The following is a 12686-nucleotide window of genomic DNA, read 5'->3' on the forward strand; positions in this document are numbered from 1 at the left end:
CTATGCTTCTGTGAATGTGACTCATGTGCCACAGCGACGTGCAGAGGCATGTCTCGAATAGCATGGGGCCTAATGCACATCACCACAGCAATGTCCTACAATGCAAAACTTCAAACGCAGATGCGCCATCACCCATGCAGGTGTGATTCCACACAGATGCATAGGCATCGAAACATGAGCCAGTGTGAACAGCCGGCTCATTGCAGACAGGCACAGTGGTTCGGGACTTATTTCATGGCCCTACTGAAAGCCCCACTTTCTGTCTGCGTTTCTCCACCTGCATCTGTGACGCTCTCAATCCACTGGCCTGCCTGATACCACATGTTCTTTGAAGGTGGGCCCTATACCCTGAGCCCTAGCCTGGACTCCCCACAAGCTCCCACGGCCTGGGGTTACCTGGAGCTGCTGCTCCTTGAACATGTCCGGGTGAGGTGCGCGGAGAACATCGTCTGCTAGCTGGGCCTGGCTGTCGATGTTGACCGGGGTGGTGGCTTTGCTGCAGAGAAACTTACTGAAAATCTCCCGGGCCCTGTAGGAAAGCTGACAGGAAAGGCACCTGAGCAGCCCAGCACGGCTTCCTCTCCCTGCACTCCTGCTGCCTGCCAAGGCCCGGCACGCCCGGGCACTAGAGATGTATTCTCACGGGCCCCAGTAAATACCTCTTGCTTGAATAAATAAATAAATAAATAAATAAATAAATAAATAAAAGTGCGGCCAGAGTGCAGCAGCACTGCACGGGCTCCTCTACGATTGTTTAAACGGATACTTAAAGTGTCCCAAAGACCCGGGCGATGCTAGCCCAGCAGCAGCTGCGCAGGCAATACTGCCGTGTGTCGACACGCGCCTGGTCTTGGCAAGGTGGGAGTGCAGGAGAGCAGCGCCCTCTGAGCATCGGGAGCAGATGAAAGCAGCCCCGGAGCCTGGAAGCAGGGCCACAGGCCGACTGAGGAAACAGCAGCCAGGCCAGGCCAAGGCGTCTCTCCCAGGCTTCTCCTGCACCTCCCACGAGGCGCAGGAGGAGAAGCTGTGAAACCATGGCCTGGGATGCCCTCCTGCCTCCCATTTGCTTTCAAATTCCCCTAAATACACGTTCCTCCCTCAGAATTCCAGCACACTGAAAGACAACCCATCTGCTGGTGAAAGCTGTGGCTGAGGGCGTTTATACAAACCAGGTTTAGGCAAAATTAAATATCATGTATGTTTAAAAAATTTATTCTGAAAAAGAAATGATTTTTTTCAAGCCACGTGAAAATATTTTAGCATCTACTTTCCAATTGCTCTAGATGCTCCCTGCACCGAGACAGCCTCGAATGAGGCCACACGGCCCTATCACACGCCGCCCTCTCACGCGCTGCTCTCTCACACACCCCTCACACACACCCCACACACAAACCCCTCACACACACCCCTCTCACACACCCCTCACACACACCCCTCTCACACACCCCTCACACACACCCCTCACACGCCCCTCTCACATGCCCCTCACATGCCACTCACACAGCCCTCACACTCCCTCACACACGCCCCTCACACACCGCCCTCTCCCACCCCCTCTCCCACGCCGCCCTCTCCCACGCTCCTCTCACACAGCCCCCACTTCCCAAGAGTGGACTTACCTCCTTTTTGTCATGTGCAGGAACATGGTTAAAATATTCACAGGCCTGCCAGAATAAAATGTTTTCTTCACTGAATTCTTTCCTCAGAAAATCCTAAGAAAGACACCATTTATTAACATTGACACAGGGTCCTCCTTTTTCCTACTTCCCCTTCTACAGAAACCACGGGGTCACCAGCTGCTCAGGGAGCTGCCTGAGGGCCTGGAGAGAAACCTCATCGCTGCCCAGCACTTTAGGGAACCGCGCTGCTGCTTCCAGCTGTTTCCCCAAAAGGGAAACATCTCTTTGAAGGGCTGGCAGCAGGCACCTGGCTTCTTAATGCACACAGGAAGCTCCAGTGCTGCAGGCTGCAGAGAGACCCCAGGAGACAGCGGAAGGCCGGGACGCTCCCTGGGGGCAGAACCAGGGGCAGGATTCCACCCACCCTCCTCTGAGCTCTTGAGAGGGGGGCGGTCCAGGGAGGGGAGACCCCTGCCATGGGGCTGCTCAGGGCCCGCGGGGTGCCGCTGTCACTAGGGCGGCCCACGGATCCTGCTCGGTATTCTCCGCAGAGCACAGACCGTTCCGCCACTCCTGGGCTCTTCCCTACTCACAGAGAAGTAGCGGACACCGACGGGGTCCTGCAGCAGGCGCTCGAAGGACACGGCCCAGCTGGCGACCCTCCTCTCACGCAGGCGGCGGCAGCTCTGCACGCTCGGGAGGCTGGCATTGCTGCTCAGGCTGTTGTTGCTGACACAGTCCTTCAGGTCGGCGCCCGTCAACTCTGCGGGATCAGCACAGACAGCACCTGCACCCCTGCCCTCCGCCGCAGCCCAGTGAGTGCTCTGCCTGCCCACGGGAGACCCTGGGACATGCAGCAAGCTCTGTCCCCTCCAACACCCATTCAGTCAACAACCATGCACGGCACACCTACCACCTGCCAGTGCATTCTACACACGGGGATGGAGTAGGGAACAAAACACAGACCCCAACCTTGAGTGGCTGCACGTGTGTGCACGAGCACACACATTCACATGTGCAGGCCCACACAACACCCTTGCACGCACACTCATACGCTCACACGTGCACACTTGCCCAAACAATAACAAACCACAGCCACAGGGTTGAACAGGAAAAGCAACTAACCTTACACGGGAACATGCACATAGAGCACTAAGACCATCATGGCAACGAGACGTTTCCCAAACGGACTTGCTAGAGCAAAAGCAGCCGGGCGCAGGGTGCTGTGTATCCACATGTGTTACATCCTGACCCGTGGTGCCCTCGGGGGCGTGCGCAGTCGAAGGGGGCACAAGGCTCACCTTCCGGATGCGGAGCCACACACCCGTGACTGTGCACTGCTCTGCACGTGGGCTCCTTCTCAACACGCAACTCTCAGGTACAGCGTCCAGAGCTAAGCCCTCAGCCACGCATGTCAGCTCGGTGGCTCATTTACAGGTGACCCGACGTGGGATATGGCACAGCACGCATCCCAGGACACTGGATCCTGCCTGATGTGTCTGCAAAATGGCCCTCAGTGGCCTTTGGTTCCCAGTATCTCTTGAGCTCTTGAATAAAGAGAAGGGAGGTCCCCAGGAAATCCCTGTTCATCATCCTTGTCCACCGGACACAAACAGTGTGGGGGGCACCCCCGTCCCTCCTGACATGAGCAGTGTGGGGGCACCCCAGTCCCTCCTGACACGAGCAGTATGGGGGCACCCCAGTCCCTCCTGACACGAGCAGTATGGGGGCACCCCAGTCCCTCCTGACACGAGCAGTGTGGGGGCACCCCTGTCCTTCCTGACGCGAGCAGCGTGGAGGTGCCCCTGTCCCTCCTGATGCGAGCAGTGTGGGGGTACTCCATCCCTCCTGACGCTAGCAGTGTGGGGGCACCCCATCCCTCCTGACGAGAGCAGTGTGGGGGCACCCCATCCCTCCTGACGAGAGCAGTGTGGGGGCACGGTGCGCAGGATAAGCCGCCCAGGCTGGCACTGCCGTAACGTCAAGGCCACAGGACTGATTCCAGTGGACGAGTTGATGGGCTCCAGCTCCAGGCCAGCAATTAGAACACATCTTATTAGCAGCAAGGGACCAGAGGTAGAAAGAGACCAGGAAGGGGTCAGTGAGGCAGCATCAACTCCTCTCAGGGGCAGAAGCAACACTAAACCTTATGGATTCAGCCCAGTCTGCAGACTTGCTCTAGGGGACAGGTAGAGGCCTGGCCGGAGGCTTCCAAGGAGGCCACGGTGTGGGCCCCACTAATCCAGAGAAAAGTGGAGCCCTAGGGCCCAGGAGACCAAACCAGGGATTTGATCCAACAGCGTCCCTCATGGTCAGCACGGCAGCCAGAGGCTACGCTCGGCAGGAGTCATTCAAAGTGCAAAGAGCATTTAGATTAAAAAAGAAAATTTTAAAGAATAATCAAATAATTTAAACTGCTGTAGAAAAAAATTAAAAGAAGACCGAAAGGAAGTTCTAGGATAGGATCAGAAACACACAGTGTTAATGTTTCCTTGAATCCACCATGCTGTCGATCTGTTATAGATCAAATGTGTGATCGCAGTGGCCGCCAGCACACACTGAAGTCTCAAAGGCCTGCGGCTGGGGCTCACACGGAAGCCCTGACTCCGAGCTACGGTGGAAGGGGCGGCACGCACTGCAAGAGGACGCGCACCGGCGCTCACACTCAGGACAGGGTGGCCAAGCCAGGCGCGCTGGGGCCAAGGACAGAAGGACAGGGGCCATGTGAGGCTCCCTCTGCACCCAGCACCTCTGCCACCATGTCGACAGAACTGTCTGGAAATGCCTTGCTTAAAGAATCCCAACATCCAAGGCTCCCCTATGTGGCAAGTGCCCCGTTCTGCATGTAAGCCAGCTGTGAAACTCTCACGCACTCACTTGCACACTCACTCTCTCTGGGGCAGGGGTCCTCGGAGCAGGCTGACTCTGTGCTTGCCTAATATCCTGTCACCAGGGAACTGAGGAGCAAAACATCACAGGCAGGAATTCTCCCTAAATGGACATATCACGCTGATACTTGCCTACGGGTGTCTTGTTAGAACCACACAAGTGGAGTGTGAAAGCTCCTGTGGAAAGCTACGCAGAAATGAGGGGAACAAACAAGACGAGCAAGACACCAGGCCAGGCCAGCCTAACACGAGAGCACACGCAGACCACGATCCCGAACACGCAGGGCCAGGCCAGCCTAACACGAGAGCACACGCAGACCACAATCCCAAACACGCGGGGCCAGGTCAACCTAACATGAGAGCACACCAGACCACGATCCCAAACACGCGGGGCCAGGCCAACCTAACACGAGAGCACACGCAGACCACGACCCCAAACACGCGGGGCCAGGCCAACCTAACACGAGAGCACACGCAGACCACGATCCCGAACTCACAGGGGACAGCATCAGTGTCACCTGCAGGACACAACAGAGTACAGAAACAGATCCTGAGTGTCTAAGTCACGATCAGGGTAGTGGGTGGGGTGCACGGAGAAGATGACCTCTGAAAAACTATCTAGTCGGATCTCTTCCTTCCAGCACCAACTGAAACAAATCCCGATGAATCAAATATTTAAGTGTAAATTAGAGAAATACCAGAAGAAAATGTGGGATAATTTTTTAAAACATAGGAGTGAGGAAAGCCTCTGGAAGGAAGACACCAAGCCCAGAGCCACGAAGGCAACGCTGATACAGTGCACGGCACAGAGGTGCAACTCTCAGTAGGGAAAAGCACCATCAGCCAAGTCCCCGGACAGGAAACTGTGGGGCACTGAAGACACATCACACAGGTGGCGGGCTGGCTCCCTTTTCTACATCAGAGCACCTACATGCCAAGAAGAAAACCATCAACAAGCCAAAAGGAAAACAGAAGGGTACAGGCGGCCACCAAGTAGGAGGAGGCCCCTGGACACTCGTAGGTGCACCAGCCTCATCACAGAACGCCAGCCATGAGCCTAAGCCTCAGGCTGTATGTAGCCATCCTCCTGGCCAAGATCACGATGGCAGTGAAGTCTGAGCCAAGAGGCACCTTCTGCACTGCTGGGAGGAGCAAACGCAGATCAACCCCTCTGATGATATTGATCAAAACATAAAGTATAAATGCCCAGGGCCAGCTACTGCTGCCGGGGTGCACTTCGTTCATCAGTCCTACGGTGAAGCTGTAGGACCTCCTGCCTGGTGCTAGGAGATGGAAGACCAGAGCTGGCTGGACAGCCCCCAGGCACAGAACGCACAATGGCACACCCTGCATCAGAAACAGCCTCGGGGGCCCATCCTGTTCTGTGTACATTCCAGCGTATGGGCACATACTACCTATTTAAAAAATAAGATCATGCAGGCTGGATGATCACTTGAGGCCAAGAGTTTGAGACCAGCCTGGGCAGCATAGTGAGACCCTATCTCTACAGAACATGAAAATAAATTAAAAATCAGGTGGGCAGGGTAGCACACACCGGTGGTGCCAGCTATTCCAGAGGATGGCTTGAGCCCAGAATTCAAGGCAGCAGTGTTGCTAACCTTGCTATATTTTACGCTGACAAATGCGGCGATCCTCATGAATGAAGTTTCTGCATTATGAGCACCATGACATTTTTCTTCTAGCTTTTTTTCCTGAGACAATAAAGGCTAGCTGAGAACTGAGGGAGAAACAGAAGTTAACTGGCCTCCAGGGAGCAAGGGAGAGCTTCCATGACAGGACAAGCCACGATGAGCTGGGCAGAGCAGAGAGCCAGCACGGAGCAGCACGAAGTTTGCCCTGGGGGACAGTGATGAGCAAGGGACTGCAGGGTCCCTCTGGCTGCCTGGGGGATGGCCTGGAGGCTGCCTAGGTAAGGCCCAGCTGAGGGGCCCTGGGAAGAACCAGGACGGGAAGACAGGGGAGGCAGAAAGGAAGCTGCCCCACTGCACGCTGTGGCCGGCACAGCTCAACCCCCCACAGTTGCTGACGCTTTTGCTCCTGGAACTAAAGGTGTTTCAATTCCAACACACAAGCACAGTGACGTGAACCGTCTGCCTCCCTTGCTGCCAGTGGAGGGGAGATGGGCCTCTCCCTGGTACCACGTGGAAGTCCCACACCAGCCCCCGGGCCCACCTCCCCTGTTCCCTGGCTACTCCCTAGGCCTTGCTGCCTCCCTCAGCAATGGGGCCAGCTACCCACAGGGCTGCTCTTCCCGTTCCTGCGCTGGTGTATTTGTGGAATGAATGAATGAATGGTGACTGATATAAATTCTGAGTGAAAGATGACTGGTATATTGACTAGCATCATATTCAAAAGCTTTGGCAGATACTAATTATTTTCTAAGACTCACAAATCAATAATTGATTCTTTAAAAGTCTAATCAAGAAAGAAACATGATTGTATTTCAAACAGCAAATGATTACCTGTCTGGTGTGCTCGGCTCCACTGTGCCAGGTGTGCCCGCCCAGGGAATCTGCATTCCCTCCCCGGTGTGCTCCTACTCCTGCCCTTGGGGTCCTGCAGAGGCAGATGCCATGTATAGGAACCCACATGGCAGACCCTCCTGAGAGAGCACAGCCTCGGGTACAGAGGAGCATGGCAGAGAGCAGATGCAGGCACGGCTTGGGGACAGTGTGGGCGCCTGACCCTCTCCTGGGCCTGCCCAGGCTCCGGGACCCACTAAAGTGAGAGTTGCTTTAGCTGCAAATAAACCATTTCCAAGGAAGGGAGAGAGGTTGCAGTCCGTGCTCTTCTCTGGTATTGCAAAGACAGGAGGCATGACCTTGCCAATTGCTCCCAGCACTGCTGGGGGTGAGAGCCACACCCCCTTCACATAATCTCACTTTGTAGCTTTGTGCTGACATAGGAATCGTGCTCCAGTAATTCCTCCCAGTGTGAGGCCACAGCAAGGTTGGGGGCGGGGGGGTTCAACTCAAGCATGGGAGCCTGGAGAGTGGAGGAAGCAGACACATTACCTGGAGGAGCCAGAAAGAGAAGGCTCTGGGCCACAGCCCCAGCTGCCCATGCCACCTCTGCCTAAGGATCAGGATAGAAAACTCATGACCCAGCTCCTCAGCTTCCCGAGGGCACAGACAGGACCTGCTGGGCACACGGACCTTCCTGAGTCCAGCCATTCGCAAAGGACAGTGGAATCTCCAGCAACACACACGTTTTTCAAAAACTGGCTACCGGAAAACGTCCACCCAGAATTTTTGTAATCATTAAGCTCTCCTGGTGAATTTTTATGATTCCATTTGGACAAAATTCATGCAGGTGACTTGCAGAGGAACACAGCAGAGCCAGGCGCGACTGCAGAGCCCCTTGAGCACCATTTTTCTTTGTGACATGGCTCAACACACACGGAAAGTTGTCTCCTCTCTGACATCCACTTTCAATTATGGATTTCACAATTCACAGAACTTTCATGTGCTCTGGAGTTGTTCTCATCACGTGGAAAATAGTGCACAGTCACAGAAGGCCTGACCTTGAACCCTGAGCAGCACTCACCTAAAATAAAATTCCTTGCAAAAGCCACCATTCCGACCCCAGCTCCAAGGCCAGAACGTGGGAGGGACGCCACCACGTCTGCAACTCACTGGCCTGTTCGCAGTGGCCTGCCTGATTCTCCAGTGCTGAGCATGCGAGTCAAACCCACACTTGTGATCTAAGCCAAAGAAGAAAAGAGATCCACAAAACACACCCCACATCCCAACACCACCTTAGAGAACACGGTCCAGTGTATGGTACTGTTGTGGGGTTTTGTCTTTCAACTGACCCATCTGAGTCAAAGAAATGCTTTCCTGGTGAAAAAGAGTTTAAAGTCTGTTCAGATTTGCTGCTAACTGGAAAAGCCGCCATATTTACATTGGTGGGTCAAAAATGTAGGTTACGTTACAAATGTTAATACCGTAAGATTAAAAGTTTGCAGTTCTGTAACACACGGCCTGGGCCCATTATTATCTCATCCAAACCATAACCTCAAACCCTCTGACTGTTTAAGTCACAACTCCAACTCAGGTCACGAAACGCGTCACTGCACAGGCACCCCACGGGCCCCTCACCCCCAACACAATCCCGCCGCAGCAAACATACCTGAAGACCACACAAGTCAGTGTGCCCCTGACAACGCGACAAGGTATGCAGATGGGGACAAGGGACTTTACCTGGGTAGAGCTGATAAGAGCCACTGTGATGCCACTTAACCAAATACTTCCAACCATGCACTGCAAACCACCCCTCTGAGTCCATACCAGGGTCAGCCGGCAGAGCCCGGGCGGCCCCGAGCAAAGGCCTGGGCCCCACACAGGGACATTGTTCCTGAGCTCACACTCCCAGGAGGGCAAATTATTGCAGTTTCTCCCGCGATCCCAGCACACGGCTGACAAAGACGGCTCTGCCCTGCCTGCACTCAGGCTCGCGGATGGGAAGCCAACGGGAGACGTCGCACGAAGCCTTGCTGAAGACGCATGCATAATTCACAGCAGCCCCTCGGCTGCTGCCGCCACGGAGCCTGAATTATTGAAGGCGGGCTGAGCACAGCTAGGTGACTGCACACGCGGCATAAACACTGCAGATGGAACCCCGGCCTCCCGACACGCTACTCCACTTCAGCACTTTGTGCTTTATTAAAAAGTACTTGTAGGCTTTTTGTATAGTTCTTAACTCTAATTTCCACAGGTAACTTAAATTTAAAAATTTTTAGTCCCATAAATATAAAACCTATCTTTTTAATAAGCAGGTGATCACTCAAACAGCGTGTTATCAGGAATATGTATTTAGTTAGGAAATAAGCAACTATACCAAACTGGACCACCTGTGAACCATAAGGAACATTTTTACCACCAAGCAAAACATGCCAACTCGCAGACATTTCTGAAGAACCCGTGGGCATCCTGGAGGCGGCCTGCCCCCTGCAGGGGGTGTCCCTTTCCGGGGTGGGGTGCCACACCCACCTCTGTTGCTCCTGCCCCCAGGCCGAGCAGGGCCTCATCTCTGAGAGGATCTCCTGGGTCATCAAGGGTTAGGAAACATCCGCTAGCAGCACAGGTGAGACCCAGCAAAGTTCCCTGGAGAGGGCGGGTGACACACAGTCTCCGTTTTTCTAGGACACTTAGGTCTCTGCAGTTAGGACAGAGGTGGCCTCTGACAGCAACTGCAGGAATGGGCATCGCCATCCCACTGACACTGCATTACACAAAGTTGGTGGGCAGGGTTTGGCTGGAGGTGCCGTTTGCTGACCCCATCTACTGACTCCGGGGTGGACACTTGCCACGTAAGCAGCTCTAACTTGATGGCAGCTCCACTAAAAAGGCATCAAATCAAGCTCAACATTTTCCAAGAAAAAAGTCCTGAAAAGGCTGTAGAAGGTGGAGCTTGGCCTCATTCGGCCCACTCTTCCATCATGTGCTTCTTGGCCTCCAGTTTCTGCGACACAGGAAGCCCTTCTCCACCGCTCACAGGGCGGCCCAGGCAGGAGGCGTGGGTGCAGGCTCTGAGCCCGCCTGGCCTGAGTTCTGCGCTCCTTTCTGGCTGGTCACCTCGGCGGGGCGCCACAGTCCCACGGGCCTCAGTCCCCGTGTCCATCTGAGGCTGGCAGGGGCTTGCAGGGCTGTTGTGAGGGCCAGGAGAATGAAGATGGGCGAGTGGCCGAAGCTCAGATGTAGGCACTATCAGTGCAGCTAAATGTGCCTATGGGGGAGCCAGGACATACAAGCACCGAGATGCCACAGGAAACCTTTGTTCACACCCAAACCAGCCCTCTCCTGGGCAACGTGTGCCATCCTTTTTGGGGGGCAACTTTTTATTTTGAAATAGTTTCAGACTTGCAGAAAAATTACAAGGATAATAAAAGGGACTCCCATATCCGTTTGCCCAGATTCACCAAATGTCCGCATTCTTCCAGCTTGCTGTATCATCCCATCCCTCTCCCGTCCGCCCATTCTCCCTTCCTCTAAACATGTTCACACCTGCACACGTGCAACCATTTTCCAGACTATCTGAGATTAAGTTGGAGACAGCGTGCCTCTTTGCCCCTAAACACGTCAGTATAGATTTCCTAAGAAGGTGGACGTTCTCTTTCATAACCAAGTACCAACATCGAAATCAGGAAATTTAACAAGCCATCTTCCAGTTTCATCGATCCTGTCCTTTCTAGCTCTTTTCCCCAGAGCAGGGTGGAACTCAGGGTGGCTGCTGCCATGTGTCTGCAGTCTCCTTCCATCTGGAATGTTCCCCAGCCTCTCTGTGGTTCCAACCCTGACAGAGGCCGGTTATTTTTAAGACTGCCCCTCAGTTTGGACTTGGCTGATGTTTCTTTGTAACTGGCTGGAATGCCCTGGAAGCCATGTGGTGTCCCTCCGGGACCTCCTCTGAGGAGGCACGTGGTGTCAGTTTACTGCAGGGTGGGTGACGCTGGCTCTCATCATGTGGCTGGGGCACTAGGTTTGTCCGCTGTCGTTTCTAGGGTTCCCTGGTGATAATAAGCTTCGTGCAGAACTACTCTGAGGCTCTCTAAGTGTCTTGCTTCACATCAAGCCTGAGTCCACAACTTTAGCACCCTCTGATGATTTCCTGATGCACTGTTCAGCTGTATTCTGCTCTAAGAGCCCCCCTCCTGTTACTACAAAGCCATTTATCTGTGTTAGTGTGGACTCGCTGGGTTTTTATTTTAGTCCATGGCTCACATCCCATGAATACCTTTCTTTTTTGGAAGCTCAGTCCCTCCTTCAGGCTGGCACCTGTATCCTGCTCATGTGTCCTCATCATGCCTTAAGCACTGCCTTATTTTCTGGTGTAAAAAAAAATAAAAGCGAAGCTCCAGCTTCATCCTGTGTTTTTCCCACTCCAGCCCAGGAATTAGTCTTTGCTCCACGGAGCCTGACTCCCTCTACAGAAAAGAGGTATTAGACACCAAAATCTGGACATGCGGGTGCTCACTGCTACTGGGGTTTCCCTGCCTCCAGCCCCACCCTGGTGGACAGAGCTGGGAAATGTGGATGCACACGCACACACCGCTATGTCTACTTCTCCATCCACACATCTCTCTATTGAAAGCCATCGGTTCATACTGACGCCTCCAATGCCAACCAACACCCTGAGCACATCCTCACCTCCTCTTCCATCTCTGTAACTCCCTGCTGGCAGTGGGGAACTGGCTCCCATGAGCTCTGATGTGTTTGCCCCTGTGCTCAAGCCTGGCACACACAGAAAGCAGCTTAAGAACGACTGACCCACACCCCTGCACAGACAGACCTACTTACTCGCCCAGCTTAAAATCATACCACCTACGGTTTAAAGCCTGCACTTGATCACCAAAGTGAATGTGTTTCCCCTTCGAAACAGCCAGGCCTTGTGAATACCTACCATGCGGTCACCACAGCAGCAAAAGTCAGTTTCAGGGAAAATCCACATGTGCAGACTTGTGCCTCAGGACAATCCTTCTGTCTCTGGCTGCCATGATGTGATCGATCACACCTTGGTTTTGTCATGGAAGAGAGCTAATCTTTGCAAGGCTTGGGGCAAGTGTAGACGAAGGAGCTTACCCCATATATCTAAATGCGGGAAAATGATAACAAAGGCTAACGCATTGTTAAATGAGCTATATTCCATCTCGCTACCCTCCAACAACCTGGAAGGCCAGGTTTAATTTACAATTCTGGAACTTGCCTAAGTTCTGCACAGAAGTGTGGTAGTGCAGGGAGGGCTGCCACAGCCCATAGCCCCTCCTCACTCCCTTAGCTTCACACCCCAGCCTCATACTGGGGTGTGAAATTTTGTATCCAAATTTTGTCACATCACCCCATGTCAATAGCCCCCTTTGGGTCTCAGAGTATCTATTTCATTCCCCAGTTATCAACTGGAAGATGCTTTTCAAATTTAAAGCAATGAGGCCTTTCTTCCCAGAGAAATCTTACGGGAATCCCGGTGAGGGGTTGGCTTGCGGAGGAAGGAGGACGTGTGGGGCAAGAACAGGTAGGGTCGGCTCAGGCCCCTTCTCTGCTTCAAGCAGCACAGGCTGTGGAGGCCGGCCCAGCTCTGCATCTCAGCAAAAGCCTGCCACAACAGCAGAGCCTGCTGAGGGTTAGAAAACAGGGATCTGGAATAGCACCTCCTCAGAAAA

At 53.7% G+C, this 12686-nt stretch overlaps 1 protein-coding gene across 8 annotated transcripts in view; it reads right to left on the reverse strand.

Annotated features, from left to right (window-relative positions):
* The window catches only part of RGS12 (regulator of G protein signaling 12), a 147303-nt gene that overhangs the window by 23401 nt on the left and 111216 nt on the right, over positions 1-12686 (reverse strand). For 7 of the 8 annotated variants that reach the window (XM_030801065.1, XM_030801069.1, XM_030801067.1 and 4 more), the window contains 3 exons: positions 2213-2382; positions 1620-1712; positions 397-540 (listed from right to left, as the gene is read on the reverse strand). In XM_030801065.1, the coding sequence (XP_030656925.1) occupies positions 397-540; positions 1620-1712; positions 2213-2382 (407 nt within the window). Of the gene's footprint in view, positions 1-396; positions 541-1619; positions 1713-2212; positions 2383-2920; positions 2940-12686 lie in introns of those variants that run through there. The other variant, XM_030801072.1, reaches the window with a different exon arrangement.

Source organism: Nomascus leucogenys, chromosome 20, assembly GCF_006542625.1.
Source record: "Nomascus leucogenys isolate Asia chromosome 20, Asia_NLE_v1, whole genome shotgun sequence".
In the NCBI taxonomy this organism is placed as follows: Eukaryota; Metazoa; Chordata; class Mammalia; order Primates; family Hylobatidae; genus Nomascus; species Nomascus leucogenys.